Source organism: Lepidochelys olivacea, assembly GCF_965140295.1.
Source record: "Lepidochelys olivacea isolate rLepOli2 genome assembly, chromosome: 10".
In the NCBI taxonomy this organism is placed as follows: domain Eukaryota; kingdom Metazoa; phylum Chordata; order Testudines; family Cheloniidae; genus Lepidochelys; species Lepidochelys olivacea.
The window spans coordinates 41,257,033-41,284,283 of record NC_140420.1 but is presented as its reverse complement, the minus strand read 5'-3'; the positions used below and the strand labels follow the sequence as shown (position 1 = coordinate 41,284,283).

At 51.2% G+C, this 27,251-nt stretch overlaps 1 protein-coding gene across 1 annotated transcript in view; it reads right to left on the bottom strand.

The window, feature by feature from the left end:
• Positions 1-261: 261 nt before the first annotated feature.
• INSYN1 (inhibitory synaptic factor 1) overlaps positions 262-27,251 on the bottom strand; it is a 101,755-nt gene continuing 74,765 nt past the window's right edge. The window contains exon 3 of the mRNA XM_084641164.1: positions 262-964. Within this exon, the coding sequence (XP_084497290.1) occupies positions 266-964 (699 nt within the window). The 3' untranslated portion in view covers positions 262-265. The remainder of the gene's footprint in view (positions 965-27,251) is intronic.

Sequence of the window (27,251 nt, the reverse complement as noted above, 5' to 3'; positions counted from 1 at the left end):
GGGGTCTATATGTATAGATATTATTTCCCTTGTTCCACACGGTTATTTGATCTCTTTTGTTCAGTAAATAATTTCAAATTCCCTGAGCCTCAAAAATGACAGTTAGGTAGCTGGACATTATTGTTATTAGTTTTACACCTTTTTGTTTTGTTTTTATGATTAGTATTTTGATTTATTTAAATATATATATATATATATATTTCTGCCCCTCCCCCTGCTCCGATCAGTCCCCATAGCTCCGATTCCTCCCCCCCCCCACCCCTGCTCAGTTTTTGCCTTTGATTTTCTGCTTGGCCGATACGTAGGGCAGCACGGTCTGAGTGCTTTTGTCCGACACGGTCTGTGTGCTGCTGTTCTTCATCAGTTTCCGTTGCTGAGTGGCACTCAGGTGAGAAGAGTGCCGCTGCAGCAGTGGCAGCGGATTGGCAGAGGGCCCAGCCGGCAGCTTGTGCCCCGCCTCACTGGGCTCCTCCAGAAGGTCCTTGGGCGGTGGCGGCCCGCCAGTGCCTTCCTGGCTGTTCCCGTCGTCATCGTCGCAGCACAAGGCATGGTAGAGCACCTTGTCACTGAAGCGGACCCGCTCCCTCATGCCCGGTGTCCTCTGGTGCTGGGCTTTGAGGTTGGGGCCGGAGCTGAAGGCCTCCTCACTGGAAGAGTCGGGCGTCTCCACCCGGGGTCCGTTAGGGGTCAGCACCCCACCGTTCATCAGCCGGTAGTCTGGCTGGCGGCCTGGCTGCTGCTCCGAGCCGTCCCCAGAGTCAGATGGGGTGGAGACCTCCAGGAAGGAGCAGAACTCCCAGCTGTCAGAGAGGATGTCCGAGGTCATGAAATCCAGCTGGCCGAGGTCGAATGTGCCACCCCCTTTCTCGCTGCTGGATGTGCTGCTCACTGTGGCCGTGGTCCAGTCGTCTGGCTCTAGCTCAAACTCAAAATCCGACGTCAGCTTATCAATCTGGCTCACTACCTGCATGAAGACAGAGCGAGAGAGCAATCAGGGGGCTGGCAGGACCACTCCACAGCAGGCAAGCGGTCCAGCCTTAATGTAACGCAGTCCCACTGGGCAGGCCAGCCGTCCCAGGGCTTGAACCTGGTGTGACGTTGCACTCCATATGTTTTATGGAAATATAAGTGTAAATACAATGTAACTGGAATATGCTTTATGCAAAAGGTCTTTTTGTAAGGTATCATTACAAAGCTTATAATCTACTGAGTGTGATCATCTTATTTGTATGTATGTATCATTCTTGTATCTGAAGCTAGAAATATGAAGTATTACTCTAAAGTCCTATTGTAACTATGCAAAGTGTGGGCCATTAATGGTAGTTTAGAATCTTGATGGATCCCTTTAACCAGGACAATTGGTTGTAAATGGCTCTGTTTACTTGTAAGCCTTCCTGTGTTCATTTGAGTCAGGCTAGAAAGAATGGAGGCTTGGGGATCTCACAGCCCATGTGACCATGTCACATGGTACTGGAATCCATCTTAAACCTGGTGCTTTTCCATTTAGAAGGAAGGATGGGAACCCAGAGAGAGACAAAGGATTCCTGCCTTGTGCCAAAGATATAAAAGGGGCTGGAACAGAACAAAGGGGGCTGCAGTCATGATAAATCCCCTAGTTACCACCTGAGCTGGAACTAACAAGAACTGTACCAGGAGAAAGGATTGGGCCCAGACTAAGAAGGAGTCTAGTGTGTGAAAGAAGCTTATTGGAACATCTCTGAGAATGAGATTTACCTGTATTCAGTTTCTTAATGTATTAGGCTTAGACTTGCGTGTTTTGTTTTATTTTTCTTTGTAACTTACTTTGTTCTGTCTGTTATTACTTGAAAACACTTAAATCCTACTTTTTATATTTAATAAAATCACTTTTGTTTATTAATTAACCCAGAGTAAGTGATTAACACCTGGGGGAGCAAACAGCTGTGCATTTCTCTCTATCAGTGTTACAATTTATGAATTTACCCTGTATAAGCTTTATAGAGTAAAATGAATTTATTTGGGGTTTGGATCCGATTGGGAGCTGGGTGTCTGGGTGTTGGAGACAGGAGTACTTGCTGAGTGGTTTTTGGTTAAATTCTGCAGCTTTGGGGGTGTTGACCAGACCTGGCTGTGTTGCAGCGGAGTAGCGTGTCTGGCTCAACAGGACAGAATTCTGGAGTCTCAAGCTGGCAGGAAAAACGGGCTCAGAGGTAATCTTAGCATGTCAGGTGACAGTCCCAAGGGGGTCTCTGTAACTGAACCCATCACACCTGGGACCATTGGATCTGAAAGCGAGACACTCCACTTCCTGAGCTAAAAGACTCTGTGCTCTCAAAGCCAGCGGCAGACTCAAACTGCTCTTTCTCCTGGTCCCTAGAGGGGGACAGAGCAGCACGGTGCAGATGTGTGATGCACTAGCATTTCCTCCCCATCGCAGAGCTAGGTTTGTGCTGGATTAGAGGCCAAAAGTGAAATGAGTTTTGGTGGGACTCAGTATAGTTTTTAGCAAAGGTGGGCAAAATGGATGAGAAACTAACCTGAACACACCCTCAACTGCCAGACTCCAATAGAAATGTCACTGAAACTCGTGAAAGCTTCCAGCTAGTATTTTTAGCTGTCAGGCTGGGCCTGAAAGTATTGACATGCTAGGAGCAAGGCTATTTCCACTGGCCCAGGAGGCCTGTGTCATTGACGAAGCTCCAACTAATCAGCTGGATCCTGCTTCTGCTACGCTCCCCAGATGTGTTTGTGGCTCCCCCAGCATCTGCCTTCTGGGAAGGTTGCTCACATCCAGTTGAGCATGCAGGAGGAACTTTGCTTAGGCAAAGGCTCTGGGACTGGAAGGACACATGAAAGGGCAACTTCTGATGGGCTGCTCCCACCTCTGAGTGGTGATGGGAGTTAGGAGAGAGAGACAGTGGCAGATGCCCCTAAGTCCCTGATTAGCAGGACCTGGAGGAGAGCTGCAGAGCAGGAGGGTGGCTCATTGGAAGACCTTTTTGTTGTAGAGCTTCATGTATGCCGGGGGTCCAGAGCTCCCAGTAGTGTCCCAGTAGCAAATTCCCACTGCCTAGGCTGGGGTGGGGTTTATACTAGTGCTGCCTCCAGTACAAGTAATAAGACACTCTGGGGTGCTGCAGCAGGGTGCGGGAATCCTGCTTGGTGTTTCCTTTGGCGCGCCAATAATACCTGCTGACAACCACACGTCTCATTCTAAGCATGCCTCTTCACCACAAGGTGCTACCCAGTGTGGTACGGGCGGGGATAGGAGATTGCATGGGTCAAACTACTCCCTGTTCTGCTTCCCACTGGCACAAGGCCCCTGGCTGTCTCCCATGACTGTATCAGATCTGGCTGTTTTCCTTGCTCCGAGATACACTCAATTCCCCTGTTTCTCCTCCTCTGTCTCATGCTCTCCTACAATGGTTTTCTCTTCCGCCTGCATTCCTCTATCGGCTGCTCTCTGCCCCCTTGCTCCCAGTGTCTCTTCCTCTTTCCGCCTGCTCTCTCCTTCTGGCTCTGCCAGCCCACACCTCTTTCACTCTCCCTCTCTGCCCCCTGTGGAGGAAGAACAAAGCCCGAGGCGTTCAGACAGCTCACGCTGCAGATTGGGCCGAGACAAGGCTGGGTCAGAAATGGGCAGATCAGAGAGGAGCTGGCATGGGGAGGCCAATGAACACCAGGAACCAGCTCACCTGTGCACGCACAAACAGAGTCACTGGAGAGGGTGCGCTAGCAAAGTTGGTGCCTGGAAGCCACTGTATTTAAACACTCTGCGCCCAATTCGCCTCTAATTTACACGAGTGTGTAACTCTCCAGACGCCTGATTTACACCAGCAGCAGAGCCCAGCCTTCTCCTTCTCTCTGTCCTTGAGGAGGATTCCCAGGCCTGGCTGATGCCTGCCTGGCATGCACCACCCTGGCTGCACTCCGGTTAGATTTCTGTATGGGTGTAACCTACAGTCACCCACTCTCCCTGCAGCTCACTGCCTGGCTCGCCCTGCTGCTCACCATACCACAGCTCAGGTCTCCCAGGAACCAGCACTTTGTACTGTGAAACTCATCCCCAGCCTGACGGCCATGGGGAGAGCAGGATGCACTGCCATGGAGTTTTGCTCGGCATCTTGGCCTGGGGGAACCCAGAGCAACTTCCCGCCAGCTGCATTGAAGTTCCTCCTCCCCAAATGGCAGCATCCACTCTAGGGGGGCTCTGCATGTACCCAAACACTTTGCAGATTTATACCCCTGGGGCCAGATCCTCAGCTGCTGTATATCACCATAGTTCCATTGACTTCAATGGGCCAGACCAAGAGCTACTCCGATTCACCCCAGCTGAGGCTCTAATCGCCTACTATGATGAGATTACTGGTTCTGTGGATGAAGGGAAAGCAGTGGATGTATTGTTTCTTGACTTTAGCAAAGCTTTTGACACGGTCTCCCACAGTATTCTTGCCAGCAAGTTAAAGGAGTATGGGCTGGATGAATTCACTATAAGATGGGTAGAAAGTTGGCTAGACGGGTTAGTTGGGCTCAACGGGTAGTGATCAATGGCTCCATGTCTAGTTGGCAGCCGGTGTCAAGTGGAGTGCCCCAGGGGTCGGTCCTGGGGCCTGTTTTGTTCAATATCTTCATAAATGATCTGGAGGATGGTGTGGATTGCACCCTCAGCAAGTTTGCGGATGATACTAAACTGGGAGGAGTGGTTGATATGCTGGAGGGCAGGGATAGGATACAGAGGGACCTAGACAAATTGGAGGATTGGGCCAAAAGAAATCTGATGAGGTTCAATAAGGATAAATGCAGGGTCCTGCACTTAGGACGGAAGAACCCAATGCACAGCTACAGACTAGGGACCGAATGGCTAGGCAGCAGTTCTGCGGAAAAGGACCTAGGGGTGACAGTGGACGAGAAGCTGGATATGAGTCAGCAGTGTGCCCTTGTTGCCAAGAAGACCAATGGCATTTTGGGATGTATAAGTAGGGGCATAGCGAGCAGATCAAGGGACGTGATCGTTCCCCTCTATTCGACATTGGTGAGGCCTCATCTGGAGTACTGTGTCCAGTTTTGGGCCCCACACTACAAGAAGGATGTGGATAAATTGGAGAGAGTCCAGCGAAGGGCAACAAAAATGATTAGGGGTCTGGAACACATGACTTATGAGGAGAGGCTGAGGGAACTGGGATTGTTTAGTCTGCAGAAGAGAAGAATGAGGGGGGATTTGATAGCTGCTTTCAACTACCTGAGAGGTGGTTCCAGAGAGGATGGTTCTAGACTATTCTCAGTGGTAGAAGAGGACAGGACAAGGAGTAATGGTCTCAAGTTGCAGTGGGGGAGGTTTAGGTTGGATATTAGGAAAAACTTCTTCACTAAGAGGGTGGTGAAACACTGGAATGCATTACCTAGGGAGGTGGTAGAATCTCCTTCCTTAGAAGTTTTTAAGGTCAGGCTTGACAAAGCCCTGGCTGGGATGATTTAATTGGGGATTGGTCATGCTTTGAGCAGGGGGTTGGACTAGACAACCTCCTGAGGTCCCTTCCAACCCTGATATTCTATGATTCTATGATTCTACCCAATACATTAACCTGTAGGGGGCCCGTTTTACTCCAGCCTCCCCAGACTGCAGACTGCTCTGGGGTGTAATGCAAAAGCCATGATGACACCATCTTGATCCTTTCTATGCCAGGGATTTTGTCCTGGAGAGGCTAACCCAGCAGAAGTCCCATCTGATAGCAGCATGACCCATCTGTGCTAAAGCTTGTTACTGGTGCCACACTCCCTGTCCAGCCAGAGCCACACACTGCACTAATGGAGGACACGAGAGATGGCTGGAGATGAATGAGGACTTAGCACTTTATTGCCCAAGTGGAGTTTGGCCAGGACATCAGAGAAGCAGTCAGGGCTTCTGCCTCCTCGGAAACCCAGTACCCGCAGCAGCACAATGCCCCCTAGGCCCAGGAAGCAGCACCCAACCCCAAGCCAACTAGAGGTGTCAGGTTCAGGTCAGGGCGAGTATGAAAACCCCTTGGCACTCTGAGCCTCGGGTCAGGTTCTCCCTGGCTGTGGTCTAGAAGGGTTTGGGTCAGGCTTCACAATTAGGCCCGAGCAGGAGCAGACTTTAAGCATCTCCCTAAGGTATAGCCCCTCTGACGCCAGCCTCCCCTCCTCCTGGGGAGTGTGCTGGGAAAGGAGGGGGCCAAGCAGCTCTTCCAAAGGGGCTTCCCAGCGGCCCCAGCTGCTGCACTGTCTTGCAGGAAAGGATCTGCCTGCCAGGTGCACCAGAGACCCATGGAGCAGAGCGGTTTTAGAGGAGGAGAGCGAGCCCCATGGCAGAGGGACTAAACAGCCTTGCAAATACAGCAGCATCGCACCAGCGCCTCCTACCCTGGGGGTGCAAATCTTCACCCAACCATCTTCTTTGCAACCAGGGTCTCTGCAGGGTATGCATGGCAGGCACTAGCTCTGTACACCCCCTGGGTCCTCCCTCTCTGTGCTCTGGCTTTGCAGCTCCATTGCATGTAATTTGCACCTGCCACCAGTGTGCTAATAAGCACCCGGGGCATTGCAGGGGCCTGAGACTTGCACCTGACTCAGTTTTGTTACCAGACCCTAACGTTATCACAGCTTTGGATGGGACGGCTGCACAGACCCAGCTCAGGCTCCTCCTTTACTGCCTGCTGGATCCAGAGCCTGTTCCAAGTCGTGGCAGGAATCCACTCCCAGTCCTTCCCTTGGCCCATGTTCCAAAAACATGCACAGCCGCAGGGACTTCTAGCTCTGCCTGATACTTGTGCATGCAGCTCCTAGGTCCTGCACATTGGATTCCTGTGTCGCCCAGGACCAGTCACTGGCTTCTCTTTCTTTAGCTGGCAAGGGCCCTGTTAGTGCACAGTCGGCTGGCAGGGCAGCCCTGGGGCTTGGGGAAGGAGAATTGATTCATTGGCATGTCATCGGGATGCTGTGCCTTTCTCACAGTGCTTTGCAGACATTAACTGATCACATCCCAGCGACAGACAACGGTCACCAGCCCCATTTTATGGACAGGGAAACTGAGGCACAGAGTGGGGCAGTGATGTGTCCAGCAGAGCCAGGGGTACAACCTAATTCTTCCCATTCCTAGTGCTGTGCTTTTCCCCCAGCTCACCCTTCTACAGTAAGGATAAGCAGAGCAGCGTCTCACAGGACTTTTCCTAGTCTCTATGCAAAGCAAAATCCGCATGGACTAAAATGGGATTCGTGCCTGTATGAGGACCAGTGTCGGCTGAGAAAGGTGACAGATCTCAGGGGCTGGTAGAGGGCACTTAGTGGGCACAGCAGGGAAGCTGGGGGATCAGGGGTCATGCACAGCTGAAAACCAGGAAGGCAGAATCCTTTGAGCTGCATAGGCCCATGGGGAGACCTGCTGGGGAATGCAGGGCAGAGAGCAAGTCTGTCAGGGGATCCACCTGTGCAGCAAGGGTGGCAGAAGGAAACAGCAGTCAGGAGACCGTTTGCTGCGGCTGGGCTGGACAGTCGGCCTGACCAACCCTGGGTGGGCGGGACAAAGCCAGCCTGTGCAGGGCCTAAGAGGAATGGGTGCCACAGGCAGTATGGATTGGCTATGCAGGGAAGCAGAACTGATGCAGTGCTGGTGAAACGGTGCAACCGGGACAGGTCAGCCAAAGCTGGGGGAAGGAAGTATGGTCTGGAGCGAGGAGATCAGTCAGGAGACCTCAAGGCTACTCCCAGCTGTGCCACTGAGCTTCTGCATGACCATGGGCAAGTCACTTCCCCACTTTGTGCCTCAGTTTCCCCTCCCATGCTTTGTATGCCTTAGCCTGGCAGCTCTTTGGGGCAGGGTCTGTCTCTCACTATGCACTTGTACAGCACCTAGCACAATGGGTCCTATTATTGTGCAATACAGAGCTGCAGTGCAGTACAGAGTGGGGCCAGTGGGGCTGGCTCCTGGGCAAGGAGGTGTCTCAGGCTCTGTAGCTATGGGAGACTCTTGTCCAAAATCTGCCATCCCCTTTCCCTCCTGAGGGAGGGAGCAGATGCACCATGACCTTGCTTTTATTTGGATCCTGGGCCTGCTGTCTCCTATGGGATAGTTGAGCCAGCTCAGCCCACTTCCTTGGTGCCAGTTCATCCCAGGCGTGGCGTGGGTAGGAGGGGAGGAGCGACCCAGTGGAGAAAGCAGAGGGAGGGAACAGGGAAGGTCAAGGCACGACTGGCAGGCGCTCCATCTGGCGGAGAGGAGTGGGGTAGAAGAAAGAATGGATCAATTCGTCCCATGAGCTTCCCCAGGCCCCACTGCCTGCCTCACAGCCTTCCCCCACCCCACACACTGCCTGTGGGGGAACACGCTCTGGGATGCAGCTGCCTCCATTGTTTTCATCAAGGGAGCTCTAATGAGGCCTGACTGTGGGCGGCTTTTGTCCCCCGGCTCAGTGAGAAGATGGCTCTTTGTTCAAACACAAGGAGAGCTCTTGGGAAGCATACAGGGCTGCGGAGGAGCCATCCACGTGCTCAGAATGGCTCGGGGGCAGTTGTGCAAAGTCAGCTGGCACGTCCCCCATCCTGACCATTCAGAAACAAAATCCGGGAGTGGGGGCCCCCCGAGAGAAACCTGAGAAGCTGCAGCTGACGCTGAGGCAGGGAAGGGAGCCAGGAGATGTCAGGGAATGGAAAGCTCTGGCTTCAGCTGCCTCCCTCGGCTCATGGGCTCGGAGTGTGTTTGTTTGTAGCAGCTTGTTGAGAAGATCTCATGGTCTTGTTTGTTTCAGGCATGTGTCTGCAGAGGTAGGATGCTCCGGTGACCTGGAGTGGGCCTTCAGCCTGGGGTCTATTCCTGCCTCTGCCCTGCTGGTGCCCTGGGGCAAATCATGTCCCCTCCAACTCTTTGTCTCTCTTGGCTATTCTGGTTATAACCCATCAGACAAGGCACTGTCTCTGTGGCCTTGTGGCCAGAAAGCAGAGATCTTGGTGCGGTTATACAGGTATAGTCAGACAGTACTACCCTGTCGTGGGGTCTGGTATACGTTGCTTTCTCAGTTTAGCTAAAACCCCTTCCCAAGTGACACTCCCAAAAGGCCCTCTTGTCCCAGAGGAGAGAGTATCTAGAGTATCTTGGTGTAATGAGATCGCTTTTGATTCGCACCTGAGGTTGTACAGGAAAACCTTTCCCATGTGGCCAAGGCCATACTGTGTGTGTGCAGAGCCGAGCACAGTGGGTCTTGGATTGCCTGCCGGTCCTATAAATACTAGCAAGGAGGAAGAGGTGAGAGCAGTAAAGCTTATGCTCTAATAAACTGGTTAGTCTCTAAGGTGCCACAAGTACTCCTTTTCTTTTAGTGAAATTTAAGTCCTCTTGCACTTTTCTAAAGGTAAAGCAATGGGATTAGAGTGAGGACAGAATTCCCAGCTCTGCCACAGTTCCCCTGTGTGACCTTGGCCAAGCCCCTGTGTCTTGCTGTATCACAGTTCCCCAGTTGTGAGATGGGATAAAGATACTCCCCGTCTCCCACCTCTTGTCTGTTTAGCCTGGAAGGTCTTTGGGCAGGGACTGTCTCTCTGTATAAGCATGTACAGCACCGAGTGCAATGGGGCCTTGATCATAACTGGCCACTAGCTGCTACCATAATTTCATCCTGCCAATGATAATGGGACAGCTGTGAGGGGTCATAAAGGGAATGAAGGCCTCAGGAGAGGTCCTGAAAGACGGGAGAAGGGCTAACATAGTTCCCGTCTTTAAAAAGAGGGGAAAGGAGGAGCTGGGGAACTATAGACCAGTCAGCCTGACCTCAGTACCTGGGAAGCTACTAGAGCAATGTATAAAACATCCCATTTGCGAATACCTGGAGGATGGAGGGGTGATCACTACCAGCCAGCATGGATTTACCAAGAACAAATCATGCCAAACCAGCTTGATTTCCTTCTTTGGCAGGGTAACTGGTTTGGTGGATGCGGGAATGCCGTGGACTTAATATACCTGGACTTCAGCTTGGCTTTTGTCACAGTTCCACATGCTATTCTGATAAGTAAGCTGGAGAATGCAGGCTCGACAGAACTACCATTAAGTGGATACATAGTTGGTTAAACAATATCAAATAAAGAGTAACTGTTAATGGAATGATGTCAGATTGGAGTCTCAAGTGACCCGGATGTAGGCATAGAGAGCATACTGATCAAATTTGCAGATGACACAAAGCTGGTGCTAATGCAGAGGTATACACATGTGGTGCTCTCTGCACACATGACCCGAGAGCACCACAAGCCCTCTGAGCGTGAAGCTTTTATGGTGTACTTAATAGGGACAACCGTATTCAAAGAGCAGCGAGAACGCACAGTGCAGTAGCTGCGTTTTAGGCATTAATAAAACAAGCCTTTTAAAAACTAAAACTAAAAGATCATAATGTCCTAGTTCACATTATGGCCAGAACAAAGCTGGTGGAATTATATTTTAAAATCACTGTAGGCTGAGGAATAAAGAGAAAACCCTGAAACTGATCAATCAATCTTTCTTTCCCAGTGTAACACATTAGCAGAGTGTGCATCATGTCCCGCTCTAATGGCTGCTCTATTAGACAGTATTGGTCTAATACTGCTGCCAGCGAAGGAAGTGGTGAGATAGATATGGCAATTCCTGCACTATGCTTGGGAGCTCTTACGGAATTAAGTTTAAGTAGCTTTAGAGTCTGTTGTATTATAAATGCAAAATGTATGTCTTATTGGAGGACTGCATGTAACTTCTCAAAGGGGGAGATGTGAGCAATGGAAACCCTGGGAAGGGTTAGGGATGTCCAACAATCATTTGAATCAGTATGCCAGACAAGAAGGAACTTTTGGGACAGACAAAGTTAAGTGGGTTTCCTAGGACATGCTTGGGAGGAGGGAAAGGCAGATTCCCACCTCTGGACCCAAACTTTTGAAGCTATTCTCTGAGAAGAAACCTGCAGTCTGCTGATTACCTGTTTCTGGATCCTAAAGCACAAAGGCCTGAGCTGTCCAAAGGAGGGACTCACAGAGTCAGGGGGGTGCTTGTTCTGAGCTAGCAGCTACTGTGCACTTGTAACCATAGAACCACTCCTTGATCAGGTTGGAAGGACAGTTCACTGCCCCGAGCCCTTGTTGGAGTTGATGGGTGATCTTTGGCCAGCTTAGCAGCAGGCATGGTAGGTTCCTGTATTGTTTTTAACGTGCTTTCTCTGTAACACATTCACCTTCAGAATAAATGGGCTTGCTTAGAAAGGGCAGGGTGGTAACTTGCCACTGTGGGTGATTACGCTGTTCAGAGCCTCTGAGGAGAAAGCAACGGGCAGACATAGGCTGTTGAGGCTGACTGGCTTGCTGGAATATCGTAGTATAGGCAGAAGCTGTGTAGCCTGGAAGAGCCCTGCTCAGGAAGGAGAGAGACACAGTCTCCACCCACGAGAGGTGACGGCTGCAGGGCCCTTGCTGAACCACAAGCAGGGAAATCCATGTGCTGTTGCCCTGAACTGTGACTAGCAAGTCCTGTAGCTCAAGCACTAGAAGGCGGTGCTGCGATGCAAAGGGCAAGCCCTGCTGACAAAGAACCTACCCATATGCTGTGAATATCCTGCCGTGGCTACTGCTTAGGGAATTCATTAGCAAGCAGAAAGGGTTTATGCCTGAGCTATGACCGAGACCCAGAGCCCTGCTGGCATTCTAGCACGTGGCTTCTAGATCACTCCTGCTGCTTCAAGATGCCTCTTGCAGCGGGCCCAATCCTGCACTTATGGTGCACACTCCTGAATGCCCATCACTGTCAGGAGCAACTTTAGGCAGGATCATGACATGCTGTGATGCCAAGGCCCAATGGGGCAGAATGCAGGAAACCGAGGGGACGGAGTCTTGGCTCCCAATTCCTTCCATCTATGGCCTATGGAGACTTGGACCCCACTTGCTCACTTTCCTCCTGCCCTTTCCCAATCTTCCCTCAGCCCAGCTCTCTTCTCCACTCCACCGGCCCATGGAGGGAGGGAGCAAAGGGGCTTCTCTTTGGGCTAGTGGCTCCCACACACTAGGCAGGGGAAGACCCAGGGGCTTTCCTGGCGCTGGCTACAGCAGAGCAGGGTCTGTAGCATGCTCCTGGCTCCAGCTAGTCTAAGGTAGAGCATTCTGCCTTTGCTCACGGCTGCTGAAGCCGAGTGGGCATGGTCCACAATGATAAGGCCCCATGGAGCATGGGAATGTGTCTGGGAGCCAGCTACCTTCCCAGGGAACCTCGTGGAGTGCCCTAGCAAGCTGGATACTATGCAGCTGGGGAAAAGGCACTTACTTATCCCTTAAACACAGAGGGTGGGGGGCCCCAAATCCCACCTGAACGTAGGGAGAAGCACTGGATTCACCTCTGGAGATGTGGGATAAAATATGGGACAGATCACCAGTGACATGAGTTTGGTCAGTCTCACATTAGACCCTGGGAAGTCTAAAAAACAAACCTACAGTCTGGTCTGATTGACAGTCTGGGCTCGAGAGATGCTCGGAGGTGGAACAGCAGAAGGCAAGGCTACAAGTCAGGATGGAGGGGCACTGGCAGAACCGTGAGGGGTCCCAGATCTAGGAGAGTAGCAGGAGGTTGCAGAATGACAGAGGGACATTGGTAGAGACCCAAGGGGTCCTGGGCCTGGGAGAGCAGCAGGAGGTTGCAGGGAGGACAGAGGGGCCTTGGCAGAGCTGGGAGGGATCCCTGGCCTAGAAGAGCAGCAGGAGGTTGCAGGGAGGATGGAGGGGCATTGACAGAGCCATGAGGGTTCCCAGGTCTGGGAGAGCAGCAGGAGGTTGCAGGGAGGACAGAGGGGCCTTGGCAGAGCCATGAGGGGTCCCAGATCTGGGAGAGCAGCAGGAGGTTGCAGGGAGGATGGAGGGGCATTGGCAGAGCCGCAAAGGATCCAGGGCCTCGGAGAACAGCAGGAGGTTGCAGGGAGGACGGAGAGGCATTGGCGTGGACTTGCACCCTCAGCAAGTTTGCAGATGACACTCAACTGGGAGGAGAGGTAGATACGCTGGAGGGTAGGGATAGGATACAGAGGGACCTAGACAAATTAGAGGATTGGGCCAAAAGAAATCTGATGAGGATCAACAAGGACAAGTGCAGAGTCCTGCACTGAGGACGGAAGAATCCCATGCACTCTTACAGACTAGGGAGTCGCTAGGCAGCACTTCTGCAGAAAAGGACCTAGGGGTTACAGTGGACGAGAAGCTGGATATGAGTCAACAGTGTGCCCTTGTTGTCAAAAAGGCTAACAGCATTTTGGGCTGTATAAGTAGGAGCACTGCCAGCAGATCGAGGGACGTGATCATTCCCCTCTATTCGACATTGGTGAGGCCTCATCTGGAGTACTGTGTCCAGTTTTGGGCCCCACGCTACAAGACAAATGTGGAAAAATTGGAAAGAGTCCAGTGGAGGACAACAAAAATGATTAGGGGGCTGGAGCACATGACTTATGAGGAGAGGCTGAGGGAACTGGGATTATTTAGTTTGCAGAAGAGAAGAACGAGGGGGGATTTGGTAGCTGCGTTCAACTTCCTGAAAGGGGGTTCCAAAGAGGATGGATCTAGGCTGTTGTCAGTGGTAGCAGATGACAGAACAAGGAGTAGTGGTCTCAAGTTGCAGTGGGGGTGGTTTAGGTTCGATATTAGTGTAAGCAGTGTCAGGATGAGCTCCACCCTGACATCTGGTGGTGAGGTGTGGCAAGTTGTGGAAAAGAACTTCAGGGGCTGATCTCATTTGCATAGGCACACCCACCCCGCCTAGAATGAGGCCATAGCTGCCCAAATGGTCACTTTGGCTGCTGTGGGATCCCCAGTGTCTCTGTTATTGGGGCAGGAAGAATAAATTGTTATTACCCTGATTATGGGAACTGTGCTTGGAACTGTACTTGGCCTTTTGTTATGATGGAGGGACTCACCATCAACTAAGTAGCAGTTGCTAGGCAAGGGTCATGGGTTCCAAAACTCTGTGAATTGAGAGAGGGTGGGGACAAGTATTAATATTTGGTGGTGTGGGCCCCTTGGTGAGGGCCTTACATGCTAATTGTACTTCCTCCTCTCTCCACTGTGGAATATCAGAGCTAATTTTGATTTCATTAGGCGTCTAGTTACATGCTGCTGAGCTCACTTTGGGCTAATGGTGCACCAGCACTGAGGTTCCTCTACTACAAGCTGAATTCACCAAAGAGCTGAACTGACTAAGAGCTGAAATCACTGAGCGCTGTGTTAAGTAGTGGGGGAGCCTGAAGATATATTGTGGAGAAGTTTGGGGGCTCGTCCAGGATGCCTGGGTCAGTACCCCTCGCAAGCACCTGTTGAGTGATCCACTACATTGGGAAACAATTTACATTTTTTTTTGTTTGTGCTTATATTTTGAGGAAATTACTGTTTGTATAATGGCTAATATGTCAGGTTTGTTGGGCCCTGGCTCAGCAGCTTCTAGCTCAGAGGCTGCAGCCTCGGCTGATGATTGGACAAAAGCTCTGGGGCAAACATTGGAAAGGTTGTGCTGTCCCATGCTGCGTCAAACTCTTGTCGTAAGTTAAGATTATTTGCTGGGGAGGAGGAGTTTGAACCCTGGTTAGAGCATACCACTGAAATGCTGCAAGAGTGGGCCGTACCAGATGCAGAAAAGTGAAGATGCCTCATAGAGAGCCTTGGAGGCCCAGCATTAGATGTGATTCGCACCCTGAAGCTCATTGACCCCGGGGTCAGTGTGAAGGACTGCCTAGAGGCCCTTGAACACAACTTTGGGAGCGTAGAGGGCCCTGAAGACAGCTACTGTAAGTTCCTTAATTCCCGACAGCAAAAGGGCGAGAAGGCTTCAGCCTACATACAGAGACTGGAGAGACTGCTTCAGAGAGCTGTCATGAGGGGAGCAGTGACTGCTGAGCAGATGGATCAGACCAGACTGGCTCAAATTGTAAGAGGAATTCAGTATCAGAACCTGATTCTACTTCATCTCCAGCTAAGAGAACGACAGGAACATCCCCCAAGTTACTCCCAGCTGATAAAAGAGGTCCGAGAGGAGGAAGAAAGGCAGGCTGCCAGTGAGTTTTGGGAAGCCCAAACATCAGATCCAGCCAGCACAACACCACTGCAAACGGTGATGGCGAGCACCAGAGAGGAACTTGCCCAACAAATGCAGGTCCTGACGGAACAGATAGCTGAGCTGCAAAGTACCGTTGACCAAGTTAAGACTTCCAGGAATAAGAAGCCTCAAACTGTGGTGATTGAGAAGCCCGCACTTAGAGCCACCATCCCACCCAGGCGAAGGGGGAAAGGTCATTTCTTCTGCTACCGATGTGGTCAGGATGGACACAGTGCTGCCAAGTGTCGTAATGAAGAAAACCCCTCCTTAGTGTATGGAAAGCTGAGGATCAGTTGGGAGAGATCCGGTAGCTGCCAGAGGGTCTGGGAACGGGGACCCCCCCAGGTCTGCAGGATTTGAAGATTCCCCCAGAAAAGACTGTCCAGCTGGGATCCCCACAGGACTGACAGGGCCTCGAGCAGAGGTCATGGTGAGGATTGAAGGGGTGGAGTGTAAAGCAGTGCTTGACACTGGATCTCAAGTGACTATTATATTTCAGTCATTCTACCATCAGATGCTTAGGCACCTGCCTATACAGCCACTGACTGGCCTTGGCCTGTGTGGCCTCAGCATGGATGAATACCCCTACCGAGGGTATGTCATAGTGCACCTGGAATTCCCAGAGGAGGTTGCTGGGGTAAGAGAAGAAGTAGACACAGCTGCCTTAATATGACCTGACCCTAAAGGGACCTCTGATGTGTCTGTGCTGATAGGGACCAACTCCAGTCTCTTCAAGGTACTCGCGGATTACTGCAGAAGGCAGGCTGGGGACCAGTACCTGAACACCCTGATGATCCATACGCTTTGTGCTGAAGCCTATAGGAAAATTGAGAGCGCTAAAAGGGACACATCTGAGCTACCGCTTGGGGCACTGAAGTTCGCGGGCATGACCCCCTTAGTAGTGTTTGCAAGGACGGAGCAAGAAGTGCTTGTCATGAGTACCTGGCTGAAAGGCAGTAAACGGACATTAGCAATGACAGAGCAGCCAATGGGAGGAGAGCTCCCTGAAGGAGTGCTGGTCCCCAGTGGAGTCATAACCCTACCTGCTGAAGCCCAGGAAAGGTGACTATACTGATTGCTAATGAAACGAGTCGTGATGTTGTTGTGAAGCAAAGACAAAAGATAGCAGACCTCTTTGAGCCTGAATTGATTGTAAAACCTCAGTGTGAAACTCAAGTTCCGATAATAGACCCAGCAAAGTTTGACTTTGGAGATTCACCAGTGTCCGAGGACTGGAAAGATCGCCTGAGGAAGAAACTTTGTGAAAGATCCAAGGTGTTCTCACTGCATGAGTGGGATGTGGGATGTGCAAAAGGAGTAGAACACAATATCAGACTACATGACTCTCGACCTTTCAGGGAGAGATCTAGGAAGATTGCTCTCTCTGAGATGGAAGATGTGTGACATCATCTTCAGGAGCTGGCTGCGAATGGCATCATTACAGAGTCCCGCAGCCCATACGCCTCACCCATTGTGGTAGTCCGTAAAAAGAATGGGAAAATCCGGATGTGTATTGACCACCACACACTAAACAGCCATACTGTGGTCGACCAGTACACTATGCCTCGAGTGCAAGATGCCTTAGACTGTTTGCTGGGAAGCCAGTGGTCCTCTGTGTTGGATCTTCGAAGTGGATACTACCAGATCCCTCTGGGAGAAGAAGATAAGGAGAATCTGCCCATTAGGGTTTTATCAATTCGAACGCATGCCCCAAGGGATTTCTGGAGCACCTGCCACCTTTCAACGTCTCATGGAGAAAGTTGTGGGAGACATGAATTTACTGCAAGTGTTAGTTTATTTGGATGACCTGATTGTGTTTGGAAGAACCTTAGAGGAGCATGAAGAAAGACTTCTTAAAGTGCTTGATAGGTTGGAGGATTATGGTCTGAAGCTTTCAATTGACAAATGCCAGTTCTGCAGAACCTCAGTGAAGTATGTGGGTCACATCGTGTCCCAAGAGGGTGTTAGTACTGATCCTGATAAAATAGAAGCACTCACTACATGGCCACGTCCAAGTAACTACAGAGAACTCAATACCTTTCTTGGATTTAGTGGCTACTACTGCAGATTTGTGAAAAACTATGCTACGATTGTAAAGCCTCTGAATGATCTTACCAGGGGACATCAGTCCAGCAAGAACAAATCTAAGTCCAAGAATAAGGGGAGGTCCCCAAAGCCTCCTGTGCAGAGACACTATGGCCCCTTTGAACCATTTGGGCCACGGTGGGATGAGAGATGTGAAAGGGCTTTTCGAGAAATCGTTACTTGCTTAACTCATGCTCCAGTCCTAGTTTTTGCTGACCCAAACAAACCATTTATCCTGCATACTGATGCCAGTTTGGAGGGTCTGGGAGCAGTCTTGTACCAGGAAGTGGAATCATAGAATCATAGAATCATAGAATATCAGGGTTGGAAGGGACCTCAGGAGGTCATCTAGTCCAACCCCCTGCTCAAAGCAGGACCAATCCCCAATTAAATTATCCCAGCCAGGGCTTTGTCAAGCCTGACCTCAAAAACTTCTAAGGAAGGAGATTCTACCACCTCCCTAGGTAACGCATTCCAGTGTTTCACCACCCTCCTAGTGAAAAAGTTTTTCCTAATATCCAACCTAAACCTCCCCCACTGCAACTTGAGACCATTACTCCTTGTCCTGTCCTCTTCTACCACTGAGAATAGTCTAGAACCATTCTCTCTGGAACCACCTCTCAGGTAGTTGAAAGCAGCTATCAAATCCCCCCTCATTCTTCTCTTCTGCAGACTAAACAATCCCAGTTCCCTCAGCCTCTCCTCATAAGTCATGTGTTCCAGACCCCTAATCATTTTTGTTGCCCTTCGCTGGACTCTCTCCAATTTATCCACATCCTTCTTGTAGTGTGGGGCCCAAAACTGGACACAGTACTCCAGATGAGGCCTCACCAATGTCAAATAGAGGGGGAAGGCAAACGTAAACCTGTAGCCTTTGCCAGCCGAGGATTGTCTGATAGTGAAACTTGCTATCCCACCCACAAGCTGGAATTCTTGGCCTTGAAATGGGCCATCACTGAGAAATTTTGAGACTACTTGTATGGTGCTCAGTTCCAGGTGTGGACAGACAACAATTCATTGACTTATGTGTTAACAAGTGCTAAGCTGGGTGCTACAGGGCAGAGATGGATGGCCGCCTTGGCTAGCTATGAGTTCAGCATTTAGTACCGATCAGGGAGAAGCAATGTAGATGCAGATGCATTGTCCAGGCGTCTGCAGGCTCCAGAAGTTGCTGTGATACCCACAGATGGAGCGAGAGCTATTTGCAGTGTGAGTCACCGAGAGCCAGAGGCCCGTGAGAGCCTTCAGGGATGTGTTGCAGAAGCTTTGGGCCTGCACCCTGAATGCATGCCTTCTGCTTCAGTGAACTATATTGCATTGGACCAATCTCCTTTGCCCATGCTCTATGTGGCTGACTGGCAAGAAGCCCAGCGGCAAGATATTGACATTTGTGATACACTACTTGCCAAAAGGGAGGGGCGAAGCCCAGCTGCGGTTGTCCCACCTAACCCGGAGGGTAAACTACTATTGAGAGAATGGACCAAACTAAAACTGATTCAGGGAGTGCTACACCGAATGACCACCGACCCTTTACAAAAACAATGAGCACAACTAGTACTGACAAAAAAGTACAGAACCCTGGCCATGAGGGCCCTGCATGATGACTTTGGGCATTCAGGGATGGAGAGGACCCTGGAACTTATTCGTAGTAGGTTCTATTGGCCCCGAATGGCTGAAGATGTTCGCAGGAAATGTGAGACTTGCGCTCGATGTGTTCAAAGGAAAACTCTGCCCATGAGGGCTGCATATCTCAAGAACATCACCAGCAACAAACCTTTGGAATTGGTATGCATTGATTTCTTGTCTGTAGAGGTAGACAAGAGGAATGTTGGGAACATTCTAGTAGTGACTGATCATTTTACACGGTATGCACAGGCATATCCCACAGGTGATCAGAGGGCCACAACCGTCGCTCGAGTATTGTGGGACAAATATTTCTCAGTCTATGGATTCCTGGCTCGGATACATTCTGATCAGGGGCGGGATTTTGAGAGTCACCTTCTGAAGGAGGTGCTGAAGAGAGCAGGAATTAAAAAGTCTAGGACAATGCCTTATCACCCCCAAGGTGATCCTCAGCCAGAGAGGTTCAACCGAACCTTATTAGATATGTTGGGAACTTTGTGACCAGAGCAGAAGGCAATCTGGAGCCAGTATGTCGCATTTCTGGTGCATGCCTACAATGCCACAGAGAATGATGCTACGGGAGTCACCCCATATCTCTTGATGTTTGGGCGAGAACCAAGATTACCCATAGACTTGTGCTTTGGTGTATCAGAGATGGAGATAGCTATGAAACTCATCAGCAATATGTATCCCGACTAAGAGAAAAGCTGCGGGATGCTTATCACTTAGCTACCGCTGTGGCTCGGAAGAACGCAGACCGCAACAAACATCGATATGATGCTAGAGTGCGTACACAGGAGCTCCAGCAGGGGGAAAGAGTCCTGCTGCGAAATTTGGGTATTGCTGGCAAACACAAGATAGCTGACAGATGGAAGGCAGTACCTTACCTGGTGATGGAAAAGCTGGGAGATCATCCGGTCTACAAGATCAAACCTGAAGATGGTCCAGGGCAAATAAAAACAGTGCATAGAAACCTTTTGCTCCCTGTGGGGGAATTGGTAAGCACCCCTTATGAGATGGGCCATGACAGGGCAGCCGGGCAGAACAGAGGTGCTAGACCAAAGCTGCCGTCCAACACAGACAGCGGGCTCCGTGCAGCAAACTTACCCCTATTCTGCACATCTGAGAGTGAGTCTGAGGAGGAAGACACAACCCTGGTGTACCCTGGGATAGAGACAAGATTTCAGTCTTGATCAGCTGAACCAAACGAGAGTTTTCCCTCTTCCGCCCTAAACCCCATGGCGGAATTATTTAGGCCCATTTCTGACACCCCTGTGCTGCTGATGAGACCCTTGTGTGATGACACACACAGGTTATTGGACAGTGGAGACACACAGGTAGAGGATGTCCTGGGCACCTTGGACCCTCCAGCGTTAGAACTAGAAGTGCAGGGGCCTGTGCCAGTAGCCAAGGGACCCTCAAAGGAAGCTTCTCCATCCGTCACTCAAGAGGATGTTCCCCCTACCTCGGCAACAGAGATTCTCAATAGATGAGACAGGGTGATAAGACCAGTAAAATGGTTAACTTATGATGCACCTGGGGTGACTAGTGAGGAGTCAATACATTTAGCACACAGGCTTGTGGAAGCTAAAGTGGGCTTCCTGAGGCCCTTTGGAGGAAACCAATGAGTTGGTATAAAGGCAGTGTGATTTGTCGGGACGACAAATTCTCGGCTGGGGGGAGGATGTAAGCAGTGTCAGGATGAGCTCCACCCTGACATCTGGTGGTGAGGTGTGGCAAGTTGTGGAAAAGAACTTCAGGGGCCAATCTCATTTGCATAGGCACACCCACCTCGCCTAGAATGAGGCCATAGCTGCCCAAATGGTCACTTTGGCTGCTGTGGGATCCCTAGTGTCTCTGTTATTGGGGCAGGAAGAATAAATTGTTATTACCCTGATTATGGGAACTGTGCTTGGAACTGTATGTGGCCTTTTGTTATGATGGAGGGACTCACCATCAACTAAGTAGCAGTTGCTAGGCAAGCGTCATGGGTTCCAAAACTCTGTGAATTGAGAGAGGTTGGGGATAAGTATTAATACTTGGTGGCATGGGCCCCTTGGTGAGGGCCTTACATGCTAATTGTACTTCCTCCTCTCCCCACTGTGGAATATCAGAGCTAATTTTGATTTCATCAGGCGTCTAGTTACATGCTGCTGAGCTCACTTTGGGCTAATGGTGCACCAGCACTGAGGTTCCTCTACTACAAGCTGAATTCACCAAAGAGCTGAACTGACTAAGAGCTGAAATCACTGAGTGCTGTGTTAAGTAGTGGGGGAGCCTGAAGATATATTGTGGAGAAGTTTGTGGGACGGCTGGAGTGCCTTGTGGACAGGCTGGTGGAGCAGTTCGTGGGATGGCGGGAGCTGCTGGTGGGACACGGAGCAGAGCAGTTCGTGGGATGGCGGGAGCTGCTTGTGGGCCGCAGAGCTGAGCGAAGCAGTTCGTGGGGGTGGCTGGTGGAGCGGAGCGGAGCGAAGGCTTATGGAGCTGTGGGTTGATCAGGTTCAGATCATGTAAGGTGCCTTTTACCCCCGCCCCAATCTCCACCCAGGTTGGGAGGTAAAGCTCTGCAGATAAACTTTTGAACTCTGGGGCTGCCCTAACCAGGGACAGAGACTTTTGGGTCATTGGACTTTTGGGACTTTGGGTGATTTGGGGTTGCTGGACTCAAGAACCAAAGGGAAAGGGCATGCCCCAATTTGCTTGGGGTGGGTTTTTTTGCTTATGGGTTGTGTTATGAATCCTGTTGGTGGTGTTTGCCCAACATAATGCCACATTGTTTCTCTCTGTTATTAAAAGGCTTTTTGCTACACTCAGACTAGGTGCTTGCAAGAGGGGAAGTATTGCCTCTGGGAAGTATTGCCCAGCGGGGGTGGTATATATTTGTCCCAGGTCACTGGGTGGGGGCTCGAGCCGGTTTGTATTATGTTATTGGAATGGATCCCCTAGATATTGAACCTGTTGTTCAAGATATTGAACCTTGTTGCTGCCAACTCTGACGTGCAGAAGGGTTACATTAGGAAAAGCTTTTTCACTAGGAGGGTGGTGAAGCACTGGAATGGGTTACCTAGGGAGGTGGTGGAATCTCCTTCCTTAGAGGTTTTTAAGATCAGGCTTGACAAATCCCTGGCTGGGATGATTTAGTTGGGGATTGGTCCTGCTTTGAGCAGGGGGTTGGACTAGATGACCTCTTGACGTCCCTTCCAACCCTGATATTCTATGATTCTATGATAGGACGCCCTTGGCATGCAGCGCGGCAGCCCAGCCATTGATCCCACCAGCACGGACCTTGGGGAGGGCCCAGCCAGGGCTGTCAAGGTTACCACTATTCTGGGCAGCAGTCACATGGCCTATGGGGATAAGAGGTGCTGGCCATGCAACCTCAGCCTTCAGGCACCGAGCACTCTTTAGCACCACCTGCTGACCACTCTGGGAAGAGCATGGCTAGCCCTTCTGGAGCACAGGTGCAAGGGGTGGCAGCCAGTCAGTTGCATCCGGCTGTGTCTCAGGACAAAAGTGCACTGGTTACGCTGAATAAGTGATGCAGGCTTATATTATGACACATCAGGGATGTATGTGCTCCTGCCCACTCCCTGTCTTGTTAATAGATAAGGGTGATTCCTCCCTGGGCAGCATAACCTCATCAGACCCCCAATCAGGAATTCCAGCTTCATCATATGGCCAGGTCACCCAGGGCTGGGCCCATTAATAGATCAACACCAAAAGGTGGGGTTAGGGGGAGGTGAAGGAGAGATGCTCTGCTGGGTTATAGCTTCAGCTCAGGGGAATGGTGGAAATTACAGTAGGGGAGTCTGCTTCACCTCTGCAAAGGAGATCAGTTCCTAAGAAAGCTTCCTCTTCCGCCTGCTCCTCTTCCTCACTCCACTCCCACTCCCCCTCACCCGCTGGGCTACAATCCAGTCTGCTGCTCATTTCCCTGCTGTATTTAAAGCTGCAATCAGGTTCTGGCATCAGGGCCTTTCACTTGGAAAGCTGGCATGAAAGCCTGACAGATCTGCCAATGAGTGTTCAGCCCAGGGAGTGGGAAGTGGGGAGGGGCTTGCTTTCCTGCAACTGCAGGATGAGGAGAGAGGAGAGCTGGCAGTACATTGGAGAAAATGCTCCTAGACACCCTGAGACACGGGCCCCGCTACTTGCTCACTCAGAGAACTATTAATGGCAGTGAGATACCACCCGTGCTGTTTGAAGAGTTCCCCAGGTTGGCTTTCAGACAGGGCGAAGTGCAGGGGCTCTTCCTAACTGCAAAGTCTTTGAGCACAAATCCACCCCAGAGGTTGGCCAAGGGGCATGCCCAGGGTTTTGTTCCCACTGCACTCAGTGGCTGTTTACAAAATGGGACAGTAGCGATACTGCAACTCGCCAGGACAGAGGCGCATTGGCAGAGCTGTGTGGAGCCCAAGCCTGGAACTGCGAGGGGCTGGGGAGCAGGACTGAGGTGCATTTTTTTTTTTACGGGGTTGGCTCCTCTCTCTCCTCCCCTTGCGGGAGCAACTGCTTAGAAAGCTTTCAGCCGAAAGCGACTGGCAGGCACCATGGCTCGAGGGGGAGGAGAGGTGACCGTTGCTTTGCCTGAGCAGTTTCTCAGAGTCATAAGACTTCCTTAGATCTGGAGTTGTGCTTCCCTATAAAAGTGCCTGGGCCCTGGGGTCAGCTGCAAAACTAACTAGATGAAAAGAGAAATGAAATAACAACAATTTCTAAATTAAGGATGTGATTTTCACATGTATCTAGGGGATTTGGACACCCAGTTCCCACATAGTAAGGAAAGTTGGATGTTCAGACCCGTGGGCAGCCTTGAAAGTCTCAACCTATGATAACAACGGGAAGCCTACTTGTTTATATGTTATGCATTCAGACAACCTCACAGCCTTCTGGGCCCTCTCTACCCCCCAGTCTTGTGTCACATCTCACTACATCTCACCCAGTCCCTCATTTCTTACCTAGATGGCAAGTTCCCAGGGCTGGACTCTGAGCCCAGTTGAAGTGGTGCAACTGCAGAGTCATTTTAAAGGAAGTGGGTTGGCAGCGAGATCAGAACCCATCTCAGAAACACTGTGCACCACCATTGAGGTGAAAAGGGAGGAGGGATGGTTCGATGATTAAACTTCTAGCTTAGAATTTAGGAGGCTTTGGATCAGGTCCCTGGTCTGCTACAGACTTCCTGAGGCACCTTGGGCAAGCCCTTAGGTGTCCCTGTGCCTCAGCTTCCCATCTGTACCATGGGGATAACAGCAGAGCCCTGCCCCACAGTGGTGGGGAGAGGATAAATGCATTGAAGTGCATGAGCTGCTCAGATGGGGATAAAAGCTAGGGCCTGTGCTATTCAGGAGGATCACAATGGTCCCACCCAGCCTTGGAATCTCTGAATTCCAGGGAGGGGAGGGTCCCTGACCGAGGTGTTGTGCTCCCACACAAGGGCGGTAAATGCTTCTTGGGGAAGCAGGACACATGGGCAGCATCAGTGTGTAGTGAGCCCAGGGTGTGGGCACCTGAGTAGTGGAAGGAAACAGGGCCAATGAGGCCTGAGATCGGGGCTCACTTCCCAGCTCAGCACCTGCATCCCTCATGAGCTTGACTAAATCATTTGACCTCCCTGGGTCTCAGTTCCCCATCAGTACAATGAGGGGAGACCAATCTTTCCTTTCTCCCCCCGACCCTTTGCTTCTCTTGTCTCGTAGCCTGGCAGCTCTTTGGGACAGGGACTGTCTCTTATTCCATATTTGTACAGCGCCAGACCCAGGCTTCTCCCTGGGGGAGAAGAGAAGCAGACATGACAAATGCACTTGTGGAAAGCGCTCAGACACTGTGGTGAGGGGGGTCAGAGAAGAATCTGCATAGACTAGAGGAGGCTGCTGATCTCCACTGGGGCCTTTGTGTGCTACCGTAATGCTGGGATGGCTGTAAGAGCTGGGAATGGGACTGAGCCTTCCAGCTCCATGGCTTGGGGCATTTAAAACGACAGTGGATAAGCCATGGAATGTCCTGCGGTGGCCAAGGGAAGGGGATGGATGAAACGGTCTTTTCCATTTTGGACATCTACAGTCCAATGTTGGTTGATGAGAAGAGGGCAAGGTCTGTTCGTGGCAATGCTGACTGAAATGAAGCTGCCTGGTTCAGCTACCCTAAGAAATGAGGAATGTCATAAGAGAGAGAGATGCAGCACAAGAACATAGAAAGGCAGAAGCCCAAGGAGTTTGCAGAGCAGGACTCCAGCGCTCACATCAGTGCTACTAGCTCAAGGATGAGGATTGAGGACTCTATTTCAACGCAGATATTTCCTAGTAGGGTCTAGGTGTCCCCCCAAATGCCATCCCCTGTCAGGGACCACATGTTCCTAGATGTCTGTGGGGGTGAGGAAGATCTGCTGTGGATGAACCAAAGCCACTCATTCTGGAGACTCTACCAGTGGGGTAACGTGGCTGGAAACAGGTGCTTGGTTCCATCAGGAAATGTTTGGATGGAGGGCTCAGGGCATTGTTAATGGGGCCTGGTGCCTTTCCCTTATCACCAGCCATTGCAACCCCCCCCCCCCCCCCACACACACACACACTCGCTTGGCTGGTCACTGAATCAGGTCCTTGATCACCAGCCTGACTCCGGCCCTGGCCAGCCAGGCCTAACCAGCAGTTTTGTGATCAAATGTGCACGGAATGGCTGGTCTCAGAGCAGCCTGCTTTACACAAACCACCCCACAGGTGGCTCCCTCATTGCCAGAGAATCCAAAGGCTGCCTGGGCCTGAACTCACTTCTCCAGTGTCAGGCTGAGCCCTATGAGGGAGGCTGTGCTGTCCAGGACAAGCTCCATGTGCGCAGAGACGCCTTTGCTCCCAGGGTCTACTCACCTGCAACTGACTTACCCTGAGTATTGGAGTGAAACCACCAAATTCCACCCGCACCTTGCCTTGTGCCACCCAGTCTGCAGCCCCTGTGCATATCAGAGGGAAGGCGAGTGGTGTCCGAGGTGGGAGGTCAGCTCCCGCTCCACACCCACCTGCTAGCCTGCTTCAGGAAAGGTAGGGAGGGTCTAGGGCCTGGCACTTAGCAGGCCTGGGTTCTGTTCCCAGCCCTGCTACTGCCCTGTTGTGTGCCCATGAGCAAGTCACCTTTGTCTCCTGTCTACCTTGTCTGTCTAGATTGTGAGCTCTTCAGGGCAAGGCCTGCCCACTATTCTGTATGTAGAGAGTCTGGACCTTGGGCTTGGCTGTTTTAGTATCCTTCATCCCACCGGTATGATTTCCAGACTTCCAGAGTTTTTGTTTTAGCTCTGGGTTTGGTTCACTGACAGCGGCTCCTCCCTGTTATTTCTGCACAGCTCTGTGCGTGTGGGTGGCATTTCTCTGCCTCGTGGGTGGGAGGCAAAGCAAGGAGCAAAATTTAAGATCAGCAGCATTTTTAAGTGCATATTTTTGGCAGGGAAGTTGGATTTTCTCCCCTCTTTCCCAGCTCTCGCTGGCGGAGATTGGCAGAGGACCCGTGGGAAGCCTTCCCTGCACAGAGTGCCCCGTACAACGGAAGGGGAGCTATGCATTGCGGAGGCTCAGATCCCCACGCACAGGAGGAGGGAGGGCTCCGGGGTGCCTGGGAATATGCTGGCATGTAAGAAGGGAGTGGGCTGAGAAGAAGGGGCACTGGGGCTGGGACCAGAGGGAGCTCTCAGGCAGGAGCCATTCTTCTAAGAGACACTAGAAGGAGCTCACTGCAACCCTCTGGTCTGCCCTTGGGTAAGAGCTGGATTTTGTTCCTGAATCTCCTGGATTACTCAGCCTTCTGCAGTTCAACCCATGTGCCCTGGGGAAGGATGACTAATGTGCGCCACACTGCCCTCTACTGGGTACAATCAGAACTGCTCTGACGTGTGTCACAGGATTTGTAGTGCTAACAGCTGAGGGGGATTCTCCAACATGCAGAGTGGGGGCTCTTGGAGCAAGGAAGAGCCATGTTCTATCCCTGTTGCTACCATGAGGTTTGGAACGACACAGCACAATGCCACCCCAGCTAGCTAGGGGTTTGCTGAGATAGTCACCCATCATTCATAACATGCTGCAGGGGCTCTACCATGGATTCAGGGTAGGGCGGAGTAGGCTCACAAGGTAGGTGCGGAGTGATGCTGAATTGTGTTCCCAGCCAGATCTCTTTCCACCCCAGAAAGCGAGAGGTGTGGTAACAAGACCCTGGGTTTCGGCAGCACCTTCTGTCAGAGGATCTGACATTGTTTTCCAAACAGCCAGTGTTTACACGCCTAATTGAACTGATGGAAGACCTGGGTCCCAGGAACTTGACAAATACTCTGTAAATAGCCTTCCCAACCCCCCAAGATATTAGCATCACTGCTTTTAGAGAGAAGGGGATTGAGGCCCCCAGGAATGCTATGACTCACCCAGGTGACACTGTGAATCAGTGGAAGAAGCAGGACCAGGACCCAGGTGTCCTGGTGCTCCGTCCCTTTCTCTAACCCCGGCAC